General features: G+C 42.8%; 2 protein-coding genes across 7 annotated transcripts in view; one reads left to right on the top strand and one right to left on the bottom strand.

The window, feature by feature from the left end:
* Positions 1 to 203: 203 nt before the first annotated feature.
* LOC119463402 (GDP-fucose transporter 1) lies at positions 204 to 2,911 on the top strand. The gene has a single exon (XM_037724254.2). The coding sequence runs from the start codon at positions 417 to 419 to the stop codon at positions 1,431 to 1,433; it is 1,017 nt and encodes a 338-aa protein (XP_037580182.1). The 5' UTR covers positions 204 to 416; the 3' UTR covers positions 1,434 to 2,911.
* Positions 2,912 to 10,436: 7,525 nt separating this feature from the next.
* The window catches only part of LOC119463366 (uncharacterized), a 49,840-nt gene continuing 36,314 nt past the window's right edge, over positions 10,437 to 23,962 (bottom strand). For all 6 annotated transcript variants that reach the window (XM_037724229.2, XM_049668170.1, XM_037724206.2 and 3 more), the window contains 2 exons: positions 15,938 to 16,082; positions 10,437 to 10,948 (listed from right to left, as the gene is read on the bottom strand). In XM_037724229.2, coding sequence (XP_037580157.1) covers positions 10,729 to 10,948; positions 15,938 to 16,082 — 365 coding nt within the window. In that variant the 3' untranslated portion in view covers positions 10,437 to 10,728. The remainder of the gene's footprint in view (positions 10,949 to 15,937; positions 16,083 to 23,962) is intronic.

Genomic DNA, 23,962 nt, shown 5'->3' with positions numbered 1-23,962 from the left:
AGTTTGAGGTGATGTTCTAAACTCAACATCTATGACGTATTTCCGGCTCCCAAAATAGCGCCGGGCCCATTCAACAAGCAATAGCATTTCAAATCTAGAGGACGCCACCCTATGGAACGTGGATTTGGCCACGATTTGGCACCACTTATGGGCGGCGAGCTGTCAACCAGGTTCATCTAAAAAGTCAATCCAATCCGCAAGCCGAAAGCAGCGGAGGCGGATAACGCGACGCAGATGCGACGCGGCACTTTTGGCGTTATTCTCTAGCGAAGTTCTGAAAAAGTGTAATTGTGTTGTGTAGGATTGGGTAACTATCACACCAACAGCTGCACTTCAAAACGTCGTGGTGTGGTGACTCGCCATATTTCGTGACTTCAGATATACCTGCGGACGTCACACGAAAGCTTCACTGAACGATGGGCGACCGGGCGATTGCGATAAAGTACATCCGAATTGCGGGTGTTGTTAGTGCATACTGGCTAATTTCAATATCCCTCGTTTTCATCAACAACACCTTGCTGTCGGACAAAAAGAGGAAGCTTGATGCCCCGCTGTTCATCACGTTCTTTCAGTGTTTCGTGTCTTATGTTCTGTGCGTGATACTGAGCTTCCTCAGCGAGAAGCTTCCGAGTGTGTTTCATTTCCCGAAGATTAATCACGACTTCAATACCATAAAAGAGCTGATGCCGCTTTCTGCTTTTTTTGTTGCCATGGTGACATTCAACAACCTCTGCCTGAAGCATGTTGGCGTCGCCTTCTACACCGTCAGCCGATCACTAACGACTGTTTTCAACGTGATGTTCACCTACTTCGTGCTGCGCCAGACCACATCAGTGCCTGCCGTTGCGTGCTGCGGCATTATTGTGGCGGGTTTTCTTCTGGGAGTGAACCAGGAAGGTCACATGGGATCTTTGTCGGTGTTTGGTGTAACCTGTGGTGTGCTCGCCAGTGCAACCTTGTCGATGTACAGTATCTACACGAAGAAGATGCTGCCGGTGGTTGGAGACAGTGTGTCGCTGCTGACATTTTATAACAACGTTAACGCCCTGTTGCTCTTCTTTCCCCTAGTCATACTTTTTGGGGAGGTACCCGTCATCTATAATTTTCCATTTTTGTCGGACCCTGTGTTCTGGAGTCTTATGCTTGTCAGTGGAGTCTTTGGTTTTCTGATTGGCTATGTAACAATGCTGCAAATTCAGGTTACATCACCACTCACCCACAATGTTAGTGGTACAGCTAAAGCTTGTACACAGACTGTACTTGCAGTAATATGGTTTTCTGAAGTGAAGTCCGTCTTGTGGTGGATCAGCAATGGTTTGGTACTTCTAGGTTCGGCGGCATACACGCGTGTGCGCCAGCTTGAAATGCTGAAACACCACATGAACACAACAAAGTCCGAGGACAAAGGCAAGGACTCTATCATAAAAGTTTGAGGCTAGCTGCCGTACTTTTTGATAGCTTCAGTTATTGAAGATTGTACCTCAGATAAAATTGCATAGTTTTGTTCCTGACGCAGTGGTGGTATATCGTGCAATTTAGTGTGTTTGGCGTAATGAAGATAATGCTTGGAAACGTATAAGAGGTTATGGTGTAGTAGAGTAGTGGGAATGAAAACTTCGTATTCATGCAAGGCTGTCCAGAATAGTGCAAGTTTTGTCTGAATCTTTTTTTTTTTTTTTTTCATTCTGGCACTTTCTGTATTCATTTGTAAAATTTGCCACCCTGGTTAAAGTAATGTGCATAAAAGCGTCTGATTTCAACCTGTCTTTACATTACTGGATTTTGTACATTTCAGCACATAACTTTCAGTATAATTGGGATCTCTTTTGTGTGATACTTAAGACAGTGTGTGTTGCCTGGTGCACAGTCTAGAGCAAATCCTGTAGAAATATTGCCATGTGATAAACTGAGCGATGCATCTTACATGTGTACATTGTTCTTGCAGGACCATTCATGCACGCTCATTTCCATTTGCCTAAATATTGTTCTAGTAATATCAACTTACCTGAAGCTCTAAACTCATTTGAGGGGGGGGGGGGGGGGCGGTCATGTTGATAGTATAAACTTTTAAATACACATTTATGTCAGCAGCAGGCAAGTGTTTTTATGTGAATTGGTGGAATCTGCCGTTCACAAACTTGATTAGCCTAACTTGTCTGGAACAATTCAAGATTTCACGAGCCTTTCGTGAAGCTTCCAGGAGGTCTCACACCACATTATAGAGTACCATTCCCATTTTTTTGCAACAATGCTATGACTGGGCAGACTAAATTAAGGTGCTGCTTTTTTACTGTGAGCTCCAACATGGCACCATAATCATTTAAAATGAACTGTTATTTCAGAATAGTGTCAGTTTTAATAACTTAGCTTTCTTTGTTTTTGGATTCTCATAGACAAGTATTTTCACTGATTAGCCACTAAATCATTAGATACCTTCTCTTTATTGTTTTCTTCTTTTTTATTTTATTTCTAGGATTTTCTAGATAGATCACACGATATGGTTGGCAAATATGTGAAGAAAAAAAAAAAAAAAACATCCGTCAGCTTGGGCATATGCTGAATTGTGAAGAAATAGGAATGCTACCTGTTTCCTGATATATAATGCCTGCTCATGCTCATTGCCCATGGGGATGTCACGCACACTTATAAGGTACAAAGGACCCATTGCCATTACAAAACTGTAAACAAAGCATCAGCATTTGTTTTTCAGAATGGGTGATTGCTTGTTCCTGTGAGAAGAGAAAGCAAGCTTTTTCTGTTTTCACCTCCGGTTTGCTTTCTGTGCAAGTGTTTGGACAGTAACTGACTGCTATATATAATTCACTTTCTTGAAAAGTTGCCTCATCTAGTCAAATATACTGAGCACAGTTTGTGTCCATGCAAGTGAAACAATTAAAAGTCTACATCTTGCCTTTTGCCTTTCCTCTTGCTGTCATTCTAGTTCTGCAAATTTAATTTTGTTTTGCTGCTAGTTCTGCCGGCGAATGCGCTTCATGGTCCAAATTTATTGGGGCAAGAAGGCCCATGTTAGAATCGGGTAAATACCATAATCAGGCATTGTGAGCTACCGTTAGTACGTTATTACTTCAAAATCTTCCTAGGGCAGGCCAAATATAGGCTTTTTTAAGCGGCAGATGACATGTGTTCAACGCACTCACTGTCCCATATGATCTGCTGAGACAGAAGCTGCTAGTAAAGGGGTCACTATTGTGGTCACCATAGGGTTCGGGTGCATGCATGCCAGCTGGTAAAGTTCGAATTATCTGGCGGAGGCCAATTTTAAGATCGAAATAACGAAAGCTTGGGCCCATCGAAATACATGGGCACTGGCCGGGATCTTCATTCGGGATCGAATTAACCAGTCGAATTAATGGAAGTTTACTGTCTTTTGTCATAGAGCCTGTGTATGCAAGATCAGTTTGGTTGGAAAACATGTAACAGCCCCTTAGCAACACCTTCTATCCAAGGCTTTGCCACCTTGTGTAGCCCCTCAACATAGAGTACCAGCAAGTCTGTGGCCTTGAGGGAAGAAATTGGGCGGCTTGAAGTGACATTGACCACTGACGATCATTGTAGATAATAGCATCTTGTGCTCAATACAGGAAGCCTTTGAGGTGCTTCAACAAACCTATTTTTGCTTCATTAGTTGATCTTGCACACTATTCTAATTGACTGAAAACGGTGCCATACTTCTGAGACACTCGTTTTTTTTACCAGGTGCCTTGTAAGACAATCCTACAAGTCTTTGTTGGTTGTGAACTTTCTTCTTATGATGTATAATCTGTAGTGGTTATCTTCATGAACCATAGGTTAGACACCTAATAGTTCCTTCTCGGCAGTTATTGACTTATTGGGGTCACCATTGAGATCATTCTAGACTCGCACCATCCTAATATTAGTTGTTGAGAATACTTAATTTTCTAAAACAATGATAACATGTCACCTTATGAGTCAAGCAGCTCTACTACTTTAAAGGCAAATGATTTTGCAACAGAAAGTTCCAACGAAAAGGCTACGGAGGAGCGAGATATGAGCTTAAATAATCAAATTATGGGGTTTAAAGTCCCAAAGCAACATATGGGCTATGATGGATACTTTAGTGTAGGACCTTGCACCAAAATGTAAGTATGCAAGCGCCTTTGCATTTCCCTATCTGAATACGGCCATCGGGGCTAGGAATCAAACCTGCAGTGTTGTGTTTAGCAGCTCAATGCCATTGCCATTGAGCCACTGCAGCAGGTCAGTCTGCAAGTTGCTGTGAAGGGGTAACGCATAGACATCATTGCTTCATTTTCACACACATCCGTCATCCTTCAGCTGAATCTTGTTGCTATTTAGGGTCACTGTTTCTGAATAGCTTCTACTTTGCCCTATTGGTTGTCCTCTACTTCACCAGCTTCATGATGTTGAGATTCTATATGATTTCATATTATCCTGTCAACTCTTATCAAACCTACCTTGTTCCTTTTTGCGATCAGAGTCTGTTGTCATTGCTTTCTTCCCAAGATAACTTGTCTCTTCCCATTACATCTTGAGACCATTGTAGACTTCTTTGTTGAACCTTTGAAGGCTGTGGCCACAGCCTTAACTGTTCCTCGTACTTGGTCATCACTATTTCTTTGCGACTCTGTATTTAACAGGTGAGAGAGTGCGCGTGTTGAACGTTGCCAGGTTCAGTTTCCAGTGGCGGCCTGTCTGGACCCTGGCGGCCTATCTCTGGGTCCGGACAGGCCGCCACTGGAAACTGAACCTGGCAACGTTCAACACGCGCACGCACCCTTTCGAGTGAGGCTAGCTTAGCAGGGCTATTTGAGGAATTATTAGGCATTGCGTGGGATATTCTTGGCCTTAGTGTGGTTAGAAGAACTGGCAAGGCTTATACAGTGCTGAATAACGGCCACGTCCTCTGCTACAGAGGTCTTCCAGATAAAAGAGAATTCGGGGTAGGATTTCTAGTCCATAAGGACATAGCGGGCAACACTGATGAACCCTACAGCATTAATTATAGGATAACAGTCATCGTAATAAAGCTGAATAGGAGGTATAGAATGAAGGTAGTACAAGCCTACGCCCCAACCTCCAGTCATGATGATGAAGAAATAAAACAGTTTTATGAAAATGTTGAATTAGCAATGAGGAAAGTGCAAACTCAGTATACTGTAGTAATGGGTGACTTGAATGCAAAAGTGGGGAAAAAGCAAGCTGGTGAACAAGCAATTGGCAATTACGGCATCAATTCTAGGAATGCTAGAGATGTTGGTAGAATTTGCAAAAAGGAATAGGCTCCAGATCATGAATACCTTAAGGAAGCACAGCAACAGGAAGTGGACCTGGAAAAGCCCTAATGGAGAAACAAAGAATGCAATAGATTTCATACTCTCTGCCAACCCCAGCAGGTGCAGGATGTAGAAGTGTTAGGTAGGGTAAAGTGCAGTGACCATAGCTTAGTGAGGTCTAGGATTTCTCTCAGTTTGAAGAGAGAAAGAGTAAAATTAATAAAGACGAAACAAGCCAACCTAGACACAGTAAGGGTAAAAGAAGACCAATTCAGGCTGGTGCTCGCAAACAAATATGCAGCTTTAGAACAGGAAGATGAAGACAACATAGAGGTAATGAATGAAACCGTAACTAGGCTGATCTCAGAAGCAGCATTTGAAGTGGAAGGTAAGGCACCAAGGCAACCAGTAGGTAATCTCTCCCAAGTAACAAAGGACCTAATAAAGAAATGACAAAGCATGGAAGTGTCCAACTCAAGAGATCAGATAGAGCTGTCAAACTGATCAACAAGAAGAATTAAAGTAAGGGATATTCGAAATTATAACGTGGAAAAGGTTGAGCAAGTCGTAAACTATGGACGCAGCATGAAATCAGTGAGAAGAAAACTTGGCATAGGACAAGGCAAGATGTATGCACTGAAAGATAAGCAGGATAATAGCATCAGCAATTTCGATGACATATTAAAAGCAGTGGAAGAATTCTATACTGGCCTGTACAGTTCCCATAGCAGCCAAGCTACTTTCATTCGAAGTAGTGAAGAACAAGATACAGAGGCTCCTTCTATAACTAGCGATAAAGTTACAAGGGCCTTGCAAGACATGACCCTTGGAAAAGCTGCTGGAGAAGATGGAATAACAGTCGATTTAATAAAATTGGAGGAGATATCATGCTTGAAAAGCTTGCGGCCCTTTATATGCCATGCCTTGTGACTTCAAGTTTACCAGAGAACTGGAAGAATGCAAACATTATACTAATCCATAAGAAGAGAGACAGAGAATTGAAAAATTATAGGCCCAATAGCTTGCTTTCAGTAGGTTGCTTTTCAGCTTTGTACTCTATACAATATAGTAGGTTGCTTTCAGTACTCTATAAAATATTCACCAAGATAATTTGCAATAAAATCATGTCAACACTTTACTTCAATCAACCAAGACAACAGGCTGGCTTCAGCAAGGGATATTGTACAATGGGTCACATCCATGTCATCAATCAGGTAATCGAGAAATCTGCGGAGTACAATCAACCTCTCTATATGGCTTTCATAGATTATGAAAAAGCATTTGATTCAGTAGAGATACCAGCAGTTATAGAGGCATTACGCAACCGAGGAGTACAGGATGCATACGTGAATATATTGGCAAATATCTGCAAGGATTGCACAGCAACCTTGGTTCTCCACAAGAAAAGTAGAAAGTTACCTATCAAGAAAGGGGTCCCAGGCATGGAGACACAATCTCTCCAATGTTATTCACTGCATGCTTAGAAGAAGTATTTAAGCTCTTAGACTGGGAAGGCTTAGGAGTGAAGACCAACAGCGAATATTTAAGCAACCTTCGGTTTGCAGATGACATTGTCCTATTCAGCAACAATGCGGACAAATTACAAGCAATGATTGTGGACCATAACCGAGAAAGTGTAGGAGTGTGGTTGAAGATTAATATGCAGAAGACAAAGATAATGTTCAATAACCTCGCAAGGGAACAAGAATTTAGGATCGCCAGTCAGCCTCTAGAGTCTGTAAAGGAGTATGTTTATCTAGGTCAATTACTTACAGGGACCCTGATCATGAGAAGGAAATTTACAGAAGAATAAAATTGGGTTGGAGTGCATACAGTAGGCATTGCCGAATCCTGAGTGGGAGCTTACCACTGTCGTTTCAAAGAAAAGTGCACAATCGTTGCATTCTACCGGTGCTAACATATGGGGCAGAAACTTGGAGGTTAACAAAGAACCTCGAGAACAAGTTAAAGACCACACAAAGAGCGATGGATCGAAAAACGTTAGGCCTAATGTTAAGAGACAGGAAGAGCGGTGTGAATCAGTGAGCAAACGAGGATAGCCAATATTCTAGTTGAGATTAAGAGGAAAAAATGGAGCTGGGCAGGCCATGTAATGCGTAGGATGGATAACCGGTGGACCATTAGAGTTACAGAATTCATACTAAGAGAAGAGAAGCGCAGTCGAGTGCGGCAGAAAACTAGGTGAGGTGATGAAATTAGGAAATTTCCAGGCGCAAATTGGGATCAGCTAGCTCAAGACAGGGCTCATTGGAGATGTAACAGACCTGCCGCAGTGGCTTAGTCAGCTAAGGCGTGGCATGGTAACAAGGCATGGTATACTCTCGAGTAATTTCACAGAAGGAGTGTTCTACCCAAAATTTACTTGTCGTGTTTCAATCCGTGAGCACTGTACATCACAGCGTGTGTGTTAGTTTTGTCTTAGTTCAAACACATTCTTAAAATACTGTATGGAGCAGATAGTACAACTCTACCTGTTCGGGTAGATTATGTGAAGCAGCAGACACAATCGCATGGCAAATTGCAATGTCCAGGTAGCTAAATTAGAAAATTCACTCATTAATTCTGTAATTGTTCATTTTTTCAATTGCAATTAAAAAATTGAAGCGAAGCAGCAAAGAAGTTCTCTCTGCTTAGCAGAAATAGGACCAACACCGTTTTTGAGATGCCCATCCTTTAAACATGATACAATATGCAATGGCATTCCAGTTAACAGTTCCCCCAAAAGCCTCCCTCTAGCAGTTTAAGACAATCTTAACTGGAATACCGATGCATTTTAGCAGATTTTGATGATATCTCAAAACTGGTGCCATTCTTAGGTTTTCCGATAAGCCGACATGGCTTCACTACTGCCTGGCATTAATTTTGCACATACATCTCCTCTAAAGAGCACACTTAATTAGTTAATTAGTGCATTTCTCTAATTAGCTAACTGAACATCGCTATTTCTCATGCAGACGACTTTCACTTCTTCCAGAAATCAACCTAAGAAACCAGAACAGTGGTATATATGTCAAAAGCGAGTTATGATACCGGTGTGGCGTTGGGCTAGTTTGTGATCTTCAGAAATAAACATGTTGCACGCAAAATGAATACCACTCAGAGAACACCAAGCACTCTGTTGTGTTCTCTGTGAGGCGTTCATTTTGCACACCTGTCTATTTCTGAGTTATGAAACTTCTTTTCAAACTAAATAAACAGGTGATATATCAAAGCATGGCTACATGTTTGATGCTGTACCGTGCTGAGCATTTACCTCCATATTAGCTTTGCAATTTATCACTTGTTGTATAGTCATCGTGTTTCTGGGTAGATTGTGATAACTGGTTTGTGTAACTGTAGACAAATGTCATATGTGGTTAATATAAACCTGGTCATTTCCCTTTGTGTAGGTGTATAAATATACAATCGACAATGATTTTCCTTTAAGCACATTTCTATGATGCATGTCAACTGTAATAGTAGCAAATGAACATCAGTAAAATGCGCTAACCCACACCTAATGATAATAACCATGTTTCTATAACAGTAATAAGTGTGCTCTGTTTCTGCAGTGAATTTTATGTCACTAGCATGACCATTCTTGTGAAACATTGGTGGAATCAAGTTGCGATGCCAAAAGCTTGTGTGCATAGGCAGGAAATAAGAAATTAGATTAGGATGAAACACTGGCCATGCTAGCTATGCAGTTTTTCTTTTTGGAGGAATACTATTTTTCCTGTGGCTCCTGATAGCAAACAAAGTGCATAGGGGAGATATCTTCTTTTATTACACCAGGAGCATTCAGATATCAGAGCTACTGCTTGCTTTTCCTTGCACATTTTGTTAGAGAATGACACATGCAAGAGTGCTTTTGTGCATTGGTGCACACAATACAAATATCACATCATATGTTAGCAGTCTGCGTTACTGTTAACGTGCTATGAGGTCTGTTATGCATTTTGGCGTATTTTGACTGAAATCACCTGCGTAAACTATTTAAAAGAAATTAATTTCACGGGATGTGCATGTTCATTAATGCACAGCTAAAGGCTTTATCGAGGGTGGCAGAATGATTAGATGGGGTGACGAGATCAGGAAATTCATGAGTATGGCAGAAATTCACTTGGCACAGGACTGACATATTTTGAGATCTCTGGGAGATACCTCTGTCCTGCAAAGGGCATAGTAAGGCTGATGATGATCACATATTCTTTACTGCATAACCTGTAGTTATGTTGGGATACTTTTGTAAATATGCCTTCTGTTTCAGCAAGGTATTTTTGTCTGTGACATTACCAAAATGCCCCTTACAATTGTGCTTATGAACTGTAGCAGTCTTTTTTTTTTTGGTAGTGTTTCATTATTGATTTCAATTCCTGTAAGTATTGTCGTCAAAATCTCATTTCACCTAGCTAGTAGATAAGTGAATGTGACATCATTAGCTGATGGTGCTCATAAACACAGGAATGCTTGTCTAAGTATTACTAGAGAGGCCATTAGGAGGGGGGGGGGGGGGGTTACTGAGCAGCAAAACATATTTAATTTAAATAGGTTTCTGCACAGAAAGGACAGGTGGGATTATTGAGTGTGATTATTTAAATTGCAGTAAGAAAGGAGGGCTGGTTTTGGTACCAGAAATCTGGACACATTTGAGCTACAAATTCTTCATGCTAACACATCCAACATTCCTGTGTTTCATCTCTTCCTTAACTCTCCATAACATTATCTGCTGCCTCAGAATTTCAGATTGGGGTCAGGCACAGTTTGTGACGGGTTGAAATCATAGTATCCATTCAAAATTACAGCAATTCACTCTAATTTCTTGTTGAGTTTCACACGTTTTCATAGTGTGGAAGTTTTGTGTGCTTTATGGAGCTGATAAAACGCTTATTATTTCATGTTTGCAGTGTGAATCCTTGTAATGTAATGTAAGAAGTAGGCAAATATCCCGCTGTTTCTCACAGCTGCAGTTGAATACCTTTGATGAAGGAATGCATCACTCAGTGGCATAGAACAAGTAATGTATCTACATTGTTAGGCTGTACATAATTTGATCCTCATATCTCTAATGCGAAATTCCAACTTGGCAAGACTTAGGATAAGCTGTAAACGTTTGGTTCCCTCGAGTAACTTCGATAATGTTGTGGCAAGAAGTGAAACTAGGGGGTTACAAGTTTATTTAATCACATATTTTCACTCCACACATCTCCCGCCTTGCTGCCTCAGGCTAATGAACATGGTTCACAAACAGCCGACTTGGTTTTCAACACATCTTTTCTTGTGCCTTCACTGTATGTATGTTCCTGCTGTGATTGGTGCCGTGTCACTTATCATTCCTTTACTTACAACTGAAATTTGTAGCAGTGATTTTGCTGGGCGATTGATGAATGAAATCACTTGACAGTACAAACAAGAATGGTGCCTGGTGAGAGCGATTGCAGACGAAAGCAAATCACGATGACCCTTTCACAACAAATGCCACTAGGGCAGCCAGCAGCAAGGCTGAAGCACCAATGGTAGAGGCGCCCGAGCCACATGGCCGGTAGTCAAAGTTCTCGCAATCCTTTGCGCTGGCCTTTCGAGCAAAGTGGGCCAAGATTTCAATGCCATCATTCTGGCACTGTTTTCTCTGATACAGGCTCCTGATGCACTGGTTTGCCCGCATCAGTGCACTGAAAAGAAGGAAAACAGGCATACATAAAGTTTTTGCAATACGGCCGTGCACATGCTCTATAATCAAGGCACTGACATTGACGGCTGCCTCACATTTTGAAGAAAGCTGGCAGAAAATATTTTGTGGAAGATCACATCTCGTGTCAGGTTTGTAGCAATCAATAAGAGGAAGCTAGGCCTTAAGGCTAACCCAGATACATGTAGAGACATTTCGGCCGCATGAAATACTTTCGTTGCACCAAGCCTGTGTTGAAAGCTTGTTTTCTTACAAGCAGAAAATATTGTGTAACATGTGTCCTCATCAGTGCATATAAGCAGTTTAGATAAAGCAGCATGTACTCAAGCATGCCTCTGTTGCACTATTCGTTTAATTTAATAAGTTACCTTTTTATGAAACTTTTTTTGAGTCAGTGCATAGAATGAGGTTTTCTGTGAGCAGCAGTACCAAGGCAGTGTACACAGGCACTGGCTTATGTTGATTCACAAGTGTTGGACACCACACTTCTGCTCATTGCTTTTTGTGGTTGCATGCATGCACACATTCCCATTGCACACCAACCATAAATAAGCAGGCACAATTTACTTAAATTCAACCTCCCCAATCCTTCGGTAGTGTCAGCATCATCAAGGAGGAAGCTAACATTGCATACACATAACCTGATATATAAGAATGACTCAATACGAAAACACCCTGTAACTTTGGTCCCAGAGATAAATGGGATTGTCACCTTTGTTCTTTATCAGTATTCTCTATTAAGTGTGTTAAAGTTATACTGAGCATGGCTGTTAGGGGGAATGTGGAAATTTGGACATTGCAGCACAGCAATTATCCGATTAATCACGAGAGTGGGTTTTGCTGCTTTGCAGCAGTTTAGAAGGCAATGTTCAGCTGTGCGCCACACTTGGAACATTTTTCAAGGGTAGAATTGGGCCCAATTCCTCTTATCCATGTGGACACTGCAAACAGCAAATCATACACATATGGTCTCTTGGACATTTTTGTGAGCTTAGGTCTGGGACATATGAATTGTGAATGTGAAACTGACTGCTGTAAATTTCTTCATTCATTGTATGGCTTTGGTACCAGCATTTACTACAGTGATGTTAGCATACAGTCAAGTGCAGGTACAAATGGTCGTGTTCATGAAAGGAATATAACCCCCAATTCTTGTTTTCATTAAATAGAACCTGGCTGCCATTGTTCTGAGCATTGTTGATACACAGTAAAGTGTCTGAATTGTTCTGATTATACTTAAACTTAATTTGCCTTCGTCATAATAACTGGCTTCGAAATTTAATTCACATTTAACTGGTTTTAACATTTAAGAACTAGCAGAAAATTAAGTGAGACACAAAAGGAGGAGAAAAAAATTGCAACACTGTAATTCACATGAGGATATATATATATATTTTTTTTTTTCATGTGTATGTGTGTGTGGAAAAATGACCTATACTGCCTATTGCTGGTGTCATGGAGACCCATTTTCCAATTGATTCCTTTTCTTGGTGTGTCACTGCACACAAATATTCATTGCATAATAGTTGTATGTAATGGGATGTGTGTACAAGTACCATTTTCTGTGAGCACTAGAAATGAGGCAGTTCTGGCAGAGTATTTAAGTGCACTACCAAGTAAGCCACAGCCATGCTTGAGGAATAAGGAAAATTGTCAATTTCATGTCAGCAATAATTTCATTCCAAAGCAAGAAATTAAATGAATATAATGGTCTGGTCTGTATCCGAGTGCATCATAGTAATGATCCAGACAGCGGGAATGTGCTTTTCTATCAATCCATTGTGTAGTGAAAGGTGGCAGAGTTGTCAGAGCAGGTTCGAGAGCAGTCTGATGTTGAATGTGATTGCAGCAATCAACGAGAGCCACTGAGTGATAACTGTGGATATGGACCGATACGTTAGCAAGCTCCACAATTAAGCACATAGAACCACCAGCTAGAACACGAACATGTGCCATATGGTTGACTTCATTGCGAAGCGACGGTGGCACCTAACTCTAAACTGAAACATAGAGTTTTTTTACAAAAGTTATAAAAGGGAACTCCGTCGCTGCGATTATTCAGCGACCATGGGAACAATGGGTAAGATTTGTCTAATATTCATACTTGCAGTTTCATAGGTTCTAAGGCATTATTTTTATACAATTTTCCAAGAAATCTTAGTTTTTTAAACACGTCAATTAAGGCACTAAGCCTCTGCCCACATGCATAATCATTAAGAATTGTTGAAATCGTAACACATTACTTTGTTGAAAGTGATTACATTGCAAAGTAGCAATGCCATATATGAAGCCATAAGGATGAAGTTGAGGCAAATTCATGTACTGCCCATCACTCCCATTGGAGTGTACTAGTAGTACATTATAATTCCCATGTTGACAAAACCACCATACTTGCAACTCCGCGGGACACTGGTGCCTGATTTCCCACTAGTTTCGTAAGAAACTGAACTTGGGACACCAGCATGCATGCACAGTGTGGTTACTGCGCATGCGGTCACCTTGCGTCGTTTGCTACAGCAGCAAAACCAACAAAGTTACCAATTTCTTTATAACCTCCATTTCTCAGCCACGAATAGCACATTTCGAATAGCAAAATTCTGGGGTTTTACGTGCCAGAACCATGATTTTATTATGAGGCACACCATAGAGAGGGGCTCCGGATTAATTTTGACCACCTGGAGTTCTTTACCATGCACCCAACGCACTGTACACGGGCGTTTCTGCCTTTCACCATCAAAATGCGGCCGCTGCAGCCGGGATTCCTTCTCATGCCCTCGGGCTTAGTAGCCCAATGCCCACTACGCCACCACAGTGGGTTGGGCCGCGAGTTGCGAAGCACGTTTCCTGGCTGGTAGGTAGCTGCTGGAAGGTTATGTAAACACTCGCACAAAATATTGTGGAGCACACGAGCATGTGGCCACGTTGGCTGCACTCTGCACAGCCAGCACAGCCGCACTGTGCAGGTGCGTGTCGTCTGCGACACTGTTTGAGCTAGTAGCGCACCCAGGATCTCTGCCAGGGAGGGGGGGGGGGTAAGTTTTTGTGTGTGTGGGGGGGGGGGGGGGGAAGCATGCACTTTGCATAATATGCAATTTCCTTGCTTTAGCCAGAGGAATCGAACAGCAAATAAAATGCCTAATAATTATAATAATGACACCAAGGATAATGACGATGTTTATTTCTTCAGCATTTTACTCAAAGTAATTTAAGAGTGAATGAATAAATACAAGACACTGATAGAGTGTTTTTGTTAATCAGGAAAATTCGACCTCAAGCCACCTCCTGAATTGAACTGACAATGTGAACAGAGCGCTGAAGGTACAGGTTGGACCGGTGGGGCTGGACGCAAGGGGGGAGGTGTTATCTCGGCCTCAGGGCGGGGGGTTACAACACCTGGAGTTCATGACGTGCGTCGAAGACCCGGCCGGTACACCCCAAGTAACCAAGATTCTTCTTTGAACGGCTACTGGAAAACCGTTTCAGATATTGTATTCCATTTTAAGTTCAAATGTGACCATAATTCCCACACATGAGACATCTGAAATTATACGTGAAGTGTCGGCAAAACGCCAATCATCACCTTAATCTGCTTGCGATCTCTATACTACACAGAGCGTCGATTTCACGGCATATTTTTCATTGACACGAAGAAGTGAAATTCAAAGACGCTCTGTTATCCTTCTATCACGCTTATATGCCAGCATAATCTGGACCAGACATTGATATCAGTGTCCGAAAACAAAGGGCAAGAGTTTTATTAGTGAAATTCGCACCATATGTTAGTACTGGGAGAATTCACTGATCATATATATGCTTTCTTTCTTTTTATTTTTCAAGGATGTCGATAAGCTGCTGGTCATTACTTGGGAGTGCTCCTGCAATTGGCGTTCCCGGCCATTCTTATTCGCTTCCCATAGAAAGTGTTAAAAGGCTTAACAAATCATGTGTCAATCACGATACAATTTCAGAAACGGCTGTCATTCATTCTATGCAAACGTTGAAGAAGACTGAAATATATATGTATGTATATCGAGCAGCTTTGATGCCTTCAGGTAGTAGGTGTGGGTTTATTGACCAGTTGCCTTCACCCAAGAAGTTAACGAAGACGTGACGCCTGCGCCAGAAAGGATGTTACACATCCACCACCAAAGCCGTGAGTGGTGGCGCTGGCTAACACACCGAGGGTTAGTTCGTGTATAAACATAAATACCCCAGAAAGTGGATAGGAAATTGGCGCCGCGGTAGCATCGCACATGTAATGCGAAGACGTGGGTTCGTATCCCACCTGCGGCCGGTTGTTTTTCATTCACTTTCATTTCCATTTATTTATAATTTCTTTAATTCAGTTAAGAACGACAAGTAATTTCCCCTTACTGTCCTTGGTGTCATTGTTTGTTGGCTTCTTATAATATGACTAATAATAATCGGACCCCTCGGTTTCCTTTCTATATAGAGCGGATGTGAACTTTGGCGCATCATGTCATCCGTTTAGTTGAAGGCGCACCGAAAAACACGTTTAAGCTTGACTGCCACGGGCGTATTAAATAGAGCATTTTTATGTGCACCGTCGCTTCAGTTTGTTCGAATTACCTTTACTATCACTATAACTTCTGAAGCTACACCATTGGATGAGCACCTCATTTGATGGTATGCAAATTGAAAGTTAAACACCTTCCTGATGGTTAATATATATATATAAAGACGTCCGCTAATTAACATGCCGTATTCCTTTTATTCGCCTACATGTGCCGGTCTCCAACGCTGCATTATGTACTTTCATCGTATTTACTACATATCCGCCTTTAATTTCCATTTTAAAAAATGTACAAAAAAAAAAGACACTTGTTTTATACAGATTGAAGTGGCGTACATTTTTGCAAAAACAACAGCAATGAAGGAATTCATTGGCGAATGAATGAATGAATGAATGAATGAATGAATGAATGAATGAATCACAGAAGGCCGCCCTTACCAGCAAACAATCTCCCGACTTCTATCGTGGTCGTTGTGATATTCATCGTAACTCCTGCGGAACTCATTCTCAAACGTGTGGGAGCACTCTTGCCTGGTCCGGAAGAAGTCGAGATCGTGGCAGGCAACCGCGATACTGGCCGCGGCTGAAAAGAAATTAAAGAACGCGATGAACATGTGCACACCAAACTGTTCAAGTACATGTGTATATTACCTATAGTACTCTGCACTATTGCAACACAACGGCGTAATGCAGTTGCGCTAAAACATAACTGTATGCATTTTAACTCTGTGCTATATATATTTGCATTACTTGCGACAAATTTGCGTTATGTTTATAGCGTGCAAATCAATAGGAAAATGAATGGTTGCAGCTCCATGTGCATGCTCAAAACGCTGTCAAACAATCAGACACACAAGGAAAGGCTTTACTGCTTGAATGTAACGCTTTGAAAGAAAGTAACATATGCATATTATACAGGTTGGTTTTGTAATGTAAAAAATTAATTGGGGATCAATTTGTGCTCTGTGGTCGCTTCGCACTCGGTTCTGAAAACCGTAATGAATGGAAGAGTCAGGATCAACACAAATGTTCGGCAATATATTTACTCTCTCTTTTACTGATCACCAACGCACTAACTGTGCATTGAAGGAGGCACACACAAAATAAATCAGTGATTGTTTGATCAAAATTTGGAACTGTATTTACGCATGGCTCATTTCTTTGTACAAAAGGATCTCCTGGTAACATTCAGCAGTATGCACGTGCAGAACAAAATGCAGCCGGTAACTGGGGCTGCCTAAGGTTTGCGGTCCAGGGAGGGGAGGCTTGATTTTGATCCGAATCATGTTTGAATCGGGACGTTTGATTCCCGGAATCAAGTGAATGGGACGTTTGATTCCCGTCTGCCACGGCCGGGAATAAAATGTGCGACATCGTGCTTAGCATCACAAAGCAATCAATCAACCAATCAATCAATCAGCTTTATTAATTGAACATAGCAAATGTGTACACAATAGCCTGGGGGTAGTGTCCGGTCCAAAGCAAATTGCATCTACACGTAGGTTTGAGGGACGAGTTTAAAAAAAAAAGGGGGGGGGGGGGGAGGAAGAAAAAAAAAAACGAGAAAATAGCTACTGAACCACCGCGGCGGAATCTTATGAATCAGAGCCGAATTCACAAAGTTTTTCGTTCGTAGTGCTCTTTGCCATTGGCTGGCTGCCTCCGCTAATAATATGTCCAGCATGAGGATTGGCTGTAATTGGTCGTATACAAGAATTGTTCGTATACGAACGAACAATTCTGGCGTAAGAACATTTTGTGAATGCGCGCACAGGGTTGCTATACAGGATGCCCCGAGATTCTCGCTCGCGCAAGTTTGCTCGATGGCAGTCGGTGAACAAGGATAGCGCGGAACGCGCGAAACCAGCAGACAGCAAAATGTTCAGATAAGGCCACGTATATGTCAACACGAGCACGCCCGGCGCACGCCGCTTATTGTTATCGACGCAATATTGCAAGACCGTGACTACAACGCTATCTATATGCACACAATCGGCGCAAGCCGCTTGCCACGCCTTTCTGGAGTGCGTCATGTCTCCTCTTTCGAACATTATCTGTCTATGCACCGTTGAATGCGAACAGTGCAGACGTAGCGCATTCTCATGCCGACCCCTTTTCATTCCTTCTAAACGTTAAAATATAACATTTTTTTCAATAACTTCTGCTTGCACAGGTAATGCGCTGCAGGTGGAACAAAAAGCAAATGAAAGGCACCGGCGGTTTGACCACGTGACTCCTCCGGAGGAGTCACGTGGCCTTTTTCGGCCGCCCATGAGGTGACGCCCAAGTGACGATAACCCAATAGTGAAGCTAGATATGCCAATGAAACTGGAGGTGTGCCGAGCATAGGCACCGACTACGGGGGGGCTCTGGGGCCCAAGCCCCCTCCGAAGTCTCTCCCCCCCCCCCCCCCCCCAAAAAAAAAAAAAAGAAAAAAACGTGTCATTACCAGACTTCTCTTACCCCCATATATGAGGTTTCTTTGGAGCTGCCTCCACCTGTTCAGTTAAAATTTTATTGTGGTAAAAGCTTACTGGCATCACTGTTGGCGCGGACGTGCAGGGCGTTTAATTCATATTTTCACTTTAATTCTGGAAATCCTGACAGTAGGAGGACAAGCGCACTAGAAGCGCGGGTACCTAATCCGTAGTATTGCACTTCAACCATCGGTTTTTTTTTTATTTCCACTGTGAACACCATGCACAGGCACAATACACACACACACACATATATATATATATATATATATATATATATATACGCCAGTGCATTTCTCCGCAAAGATCGGGAATTAATAACTCGAAACTGGTCTCATCCTGAGAATTCGTTCCAAGTGGATTCGCCTTGCGAACTCCACGGCTACAATTTATAAATTGCAATATGGGCCCTCAGGTAATTAGTTAAAAACTTAATTTGTCGTTTTTTGTTAAGTATTCGATTATGCATTTCAATTTCTTGTGCAAGTAGTGTCCGCCTCTGCGAGTAGACCAGCTCATGAACTAGAATAAGGTGCTACCTGCCACAGACAACCTGTAAGAATTTTTGAAAGTGTTCGCTGAAACGCCGTGTGTATTTTATTTTCAATACTGCCACTCTCAGTTGAGAGCATAGCAGGTGGGCATTACAAAGAGACAATCATGTTTAAAAAAATCGACATTTTGTAAACATGCGCTCTTATACAGGGCATTTAAAGCAAAAATCACGCACAAATTCAAATTAACATTTCAAAAACATGCATGCTGCGCACACGAAATGAAGTACAACCACGAGGAAGCAAAAAAACGGAAGCAAAATTCACGCACAAATTCAAATTAACATTTCAAAAACATGCATGCTGCGCACACGAAATGAAGTACAACCACGAGGAAGGATTACAACCAGTTTGCCAAGCAAAGAGAATCAACGCCTTGTCGATCATGCGCAATGTGCAATATATATATATATATATATATATATATATATATATATATATATATATATATGGGTGGGGTTCGGAAAGCTGGTCGGTCCAACAAACATAGAGCCGAATTGCAGCTATCCAAGCGAGAGCAGCGGGAGGCTGCGGTGACCAGCTCGGAACCTGCGGCTCAACTGCGGGCCGTGACCTGGGCTTTAGAAGTCGCCGTAAGACACGGTCTGACGGCCACCTCACGAAGCCATCAAGACTTCCCACATGTAATCTCATAAATCATTTTCTGTTGACGAATTAAAGTTTTTACCACCACCACCTCCTCGATATCCTCTCCCGGCCGGCTGCGCGCTCTGCGCAGGGCACGCTGAGAAGGCATGCACCGTGCGGGCGCCGGCCCTATGCGTTGGCTGGCGCCCGCGAGCGCGCCTAAGTTAATGTTCTACTATAAAGCAAAAACGCGAGAAAGTGGTGGGACATGCTTGACCCTACCATGAGCCCCCTTAAACATCTTCTCGTTTGCGCAATGAAAGCGTAAAGCGTGAACGCTTGCGGCATGAACAATAACTGCGGCATTTTATTACCGGTCGCATTAATAGTGCACAGTTTTAATGTTAGAATATTTACGTTGTATATTTGTACATTCCTTAATCTTTTTCAGCCCACTGCCGTTATGCTAAATGCAGATTTTATCTAGTGCAGGATTTTCGCAGAAAAGCTGCTCCCAAGTGGTTTTAGAGGCAGGATAGTTTCTTAGTGCCTCGGAGTGATTTCCACGCAGCTGCTTTATTACTTGTTGAATAAAAATCACAGCTGCTTGAAAGACAGTAACATTTTTTTTCATGATCTCGAGGGGAAGCAATTTTACCGACCATTTGGAGAAGTGGCCTGCCCAAGGGTGAGACTTGAAATCTCTGGATGATTACTGACGCCAACGGATAATTAGATAAAGTTATGGAAATATTACGTTCTGTGGATGAAGTATCTCTGGATGAAGCCTGATAAGGAACGTAGTCGTTTTGTCATTGATATCTGGAAGGAATTAATTCGTACCATTTTCTAAATTACCAAGGTCATGAACCTGGAAATATTTTTCAGAATATACTCGTATGTTTCAGTGTATATATAACTCAGATCACTTGTGAAGGAAACTAACAGTCGGCGAAACCAAGGCAAGCGTAGGGGAGTGTTTCTACCTTATTTAAGTTGTGGTGTTAAATACTTCGAAATTGATAGTGCAATCATTTATAAAGAACTAATTGATTAGAAAGTTCGATCACGGTCCACGTGAAACCCGCAGTAATATAAAACGTGCCAGGTCCGCCGCTATGGAGGAGGGTGGCGCTGGTCAACACTTTCGAGATTAGCTTAAACTAGACATAAATACCCAGAAAAGTTGAATATCGGACAGCCATCACCGTAGCTCAGTTGGTAGTGCACCGGACGCGAAATTCGTGGGTCAGATCCCACAGGCGGCGCATGGTTGTTTTTTTCTTCTACTTTGTAATCAATTATTTCTTTCATGAATGATTGTACAATCAATTTCGAAGTATTTAACACCACAACCTAAGCCGAAAAAATAAAAACACTCCCCTATGCTTGCCTTAGTTTCGCCGACTGACGGTTTCCTTCATGTGTACGTCATAGCGAGAGCCTCAGTTACCTCCCCTTGTTTGCAGATCACCTGTAGCGAGTCAAGGCTCGCGTGAAAAGGCATTTCTCTGACTCCCTCCTCACATGAGATATCAGAAGAACGCTGGCGTTGTGGTGGCGCGACGGTCGAGCGAAGGCCGTCATCGGTCTAAACATATGTATATATACCCATGTTAGAAAACGTTTAAAGATCCGTTTAGCTATATTCTGGTTCTCCTTTGCGGATTTATTCGGTTTATTCTTCCAAACAATTGTCTTACTGATTCACCCAGGTGTCATTTCTCTTGCAATTCACCCGTAAAACTGCTAGTAGGAGCAGAAAAGGCTGACAGCACCGGTCGAGATAGAGAGCTGCAGGGTTTTGACATTTTGCCTGTTTGTTCTGGTACTGGTAGAAAATAGCCAGCGCTGCCAAAACAAATTTCGAATCCGGAGTGCTGGTCTAGAGCATCGATTACACAACCGCAATAAAACGACCACTCGCAACTGCTCAGGTGCAATTTTTATTTGAGGTGCCTCCTGGATCTCTGCACGAGAATCATACGGGAAAATAAAGAAGGAAATGCACGGGGAAATAAAAGGTGTTATGCAAAACGCAGTTGTAGAAGAAACTTGTGGAACCCTGGCTGGAGACACGCGCTGCCTTACAACCATACGGATCAGCATCAATAGGAAGGATTCGAATATTCTACCGTATTCCGGATACTGCGGCACGCATCCCAATACTCTTATTGCTTCCGCACTTGCTGTGTGCACCCGGACATAACACAAACCACATAAAAAGCAGACCTTCAAGAGTCAGAGCGTACTCCTCGTACTCTGACGGAGCTTCACTCGCGACAGAGGGAGGCGGCCTGCTAATGGCACCGACGAAAAATGAAAGCACAAGCAAAGCGTCATTTCGCGCGCGTTTCCCTGGCGACGGCCCGAGGGGCCCATCATCGCTCAGAAAAGCGCCGACTCGAGAGGCGGGACAGGAGGGCGTGCGAGGGTCTTTGGCGCGGCGGCAGAGTTCAATGAATGTCGGTACTTCCAAATTATCCAGGGACTTTATATCGGTTATATTCGGCCGCTTCCACCGTAGCCGCGTCTCAACCAGACGAGTCGGGCTGAGTCACTTGCTTTTCACGAGATAGCGATAACGCGGCCTAGAGCGTGCGCTCATCACCACTAGTGTAGGTCGCGTATATTGTCTCAAGGCAGAAAACAAGCGCATTGACGCCAATATACGATGACTCATTCCGTTCCCCGGGGACACGCGTCCTAGCTCGCTGATACCTCACACTCCGAAAAACACATTTATGTACCACGTATTGAGCAACAGAAAGGTGTATCGGGAGTTTTTCATATTGCTCTGCAATTTTCTCATTGAAACTTTGATAATTAGGACAGTACTTCTCGAGTTAGATAATTAATTACAATTATCTAATTAAATCTCAGTAACTAAAAATTACTGGCGGCTACTCCACAGCACTGGAAACAATACGCACTAGGTTTGCTTCGCGTAACGCCGTTCCTCTTTTTTAAAATCGTGCTGCGTGATAGCTGGGACACCCTGTATATATGTACGACAGCCCGAGCGTGCGCCAACGGATGAGTCACCACCCTCCTCGAAGACTCTTCGGTGGCCGCGGCCGAAAACGCGAAGAATGTCTAGAAGATTCCCAGACTTTGTTCATGCTATGGGAGACCTACTCCATCAGAAAGTTCAAGAAACGCCGGCGAAGGCGATGATAAAAGCGCCGTGCGGGAATCATTAGAGGGATCTGACCGCACCGGTGAAGAGATGTGACGTGTAGACAGACCGTCTACAGAAGGGGATTCCCCGGCAAGCTGACCGACGAGTTCCTCGAGCGTCTGCATTTCCGGAAGAAGATCCTGCTTCGAGATTTGCCTCGAGCTACGCCGAGATCGTCCGGCACAAGACCAGCACGGGTGAATACGAGTGGACACTTCCTATTCATTCTGTACAGTACGTGTTGAACTCTTAGTGCTTGCCGTTAACTATTTTCCAGAGTTTTGTTAACGCCCATTTGAATTGCATTGTGATGTGCCTAGCCGAAGTGTACACGTGTGTACGTAACTGCCTTATTTGAAGAATATATTTTGTTGTGTTTTGACAACTCTGGGCTCTGACTCGATTTTTGAACCACAACCGGCGTTCGCTGGCTCTTACTACTTGTCCGCGCTTTCGTGGGGTCATTTTCGGAAGCTGATAAGTCGGCTTTGGAATTTGGCCCGGCATTAGCGCTTCGTTCACGGGGTGTGAGACAATGATGTGTTTCAGTATTGCTTCTTTTCCAGTAGGCAATGTTGACCCACGAAAAAAAAAACTATTTTAATAATTTACAACACTTATTAGGGATGGAAGCATCGCCACTTCCATGCAAATGCCAGAAATAGATCTAATTCACTCAGTAACCGGAATGACACAAAGCCGGATTCACTCGAAATCAGAATCAATATCAGTCATTCGCAGTAGCGCTTGTTATCCGACTCACAGCTTAAAAGAGAGAGGAAGATCGAGAGAGAGAAAGGCTGCAGTTTTGCCGCAAAGGCGAAGCAGTATTAGTGATGATAGCGAAGTATAAGGTAATTACACGAAGGCAGATTTTTACCGTATAAATACGAGTAAGAGCCGCACCCGTGTAAGGACCGCATCCCCCACTTGACAACCCGTATAAAAAAAAAAAAAGGAGAATCTAACCGAGAAGCAATCGTGTTCGGTACGCTGATCCAGATTGCGCTCAACAGCGAATTTTCGTCTGCCGCGCACTTTCGCGCGTCGCTACTACATTTGCTTTGACAAGTAATTAATCTATTGCGTTATGGAGGTGCGTCAAAGATGCCCGCGAATACATGCAAAGTGCCTCGAGCGGCCAGTCACCCGGCAATTTTGCGTGTATTCGCGGGCTTCTTTCACACTCGGAAAAATACTTTTATACAGCACGTATTGAGCAGCAGAAAGCTGTACCGGTAGTTTTTCATGTTGCTCTACAATTTTCTCATTGACACTTTTCATCTAATTAGAATAATTGAGTTCATTAATTAATTAACTTATTTAATTAGGCGGTATGCAAAAAATCACTCTGTTTCTTGGCTTCCTGCGGTACAGCATGACAGCCTTAACTAACGCAAACAAAACGAGTCTGCACACAATACAAAGTGTTCAGGCCCAAGCGCTCCGCATTTGTCTAGGCCTGCCTCAGAGTGCATCAACAGTGGCGACTATAGCAATCGCTGGAGAACACCTCGCCAAGAGTAACATTGAGGTGGAAGCACTGAGGACACATATCTGACATCTTACCTGGACTCCCCGCCACCACCTGGCATCTCTACCAGCGGACAGACCAGGTACCTCTTTCTGCCAAACAGTAACCGCGCATGGTGACTCATTACCA

Source organism: Dermacentor silvarum, chromosome 1 (assembly GCF_013339745.2).
Source record: "Dermacentor silvarum isolate Dsil-2018 chromosome 1, BIME_Dsil_1.4, whole genome shotgun sequence".
Taxonomy (NCBI): Eukaryota; Metazoa; Arthropoda; class Arachnida; order Ixodida; family Ixodidae; genus Dermacentor; species Dermacentor silvarum.
Note: the sequence above shows the minus strand (reverse complement) of the source record. Positions and strands in the feature narration are given on the sequence as shown.

What these genes read in the sequence shown, in the direction of transcription:
- LOC119463402 (XM_037724254.2), top strand. Translation starts at nt 417, where the DNA reads ATGGGCGACCGGGCGATTGCGATAAAGTACATCCGAATTGCGGGTGTT.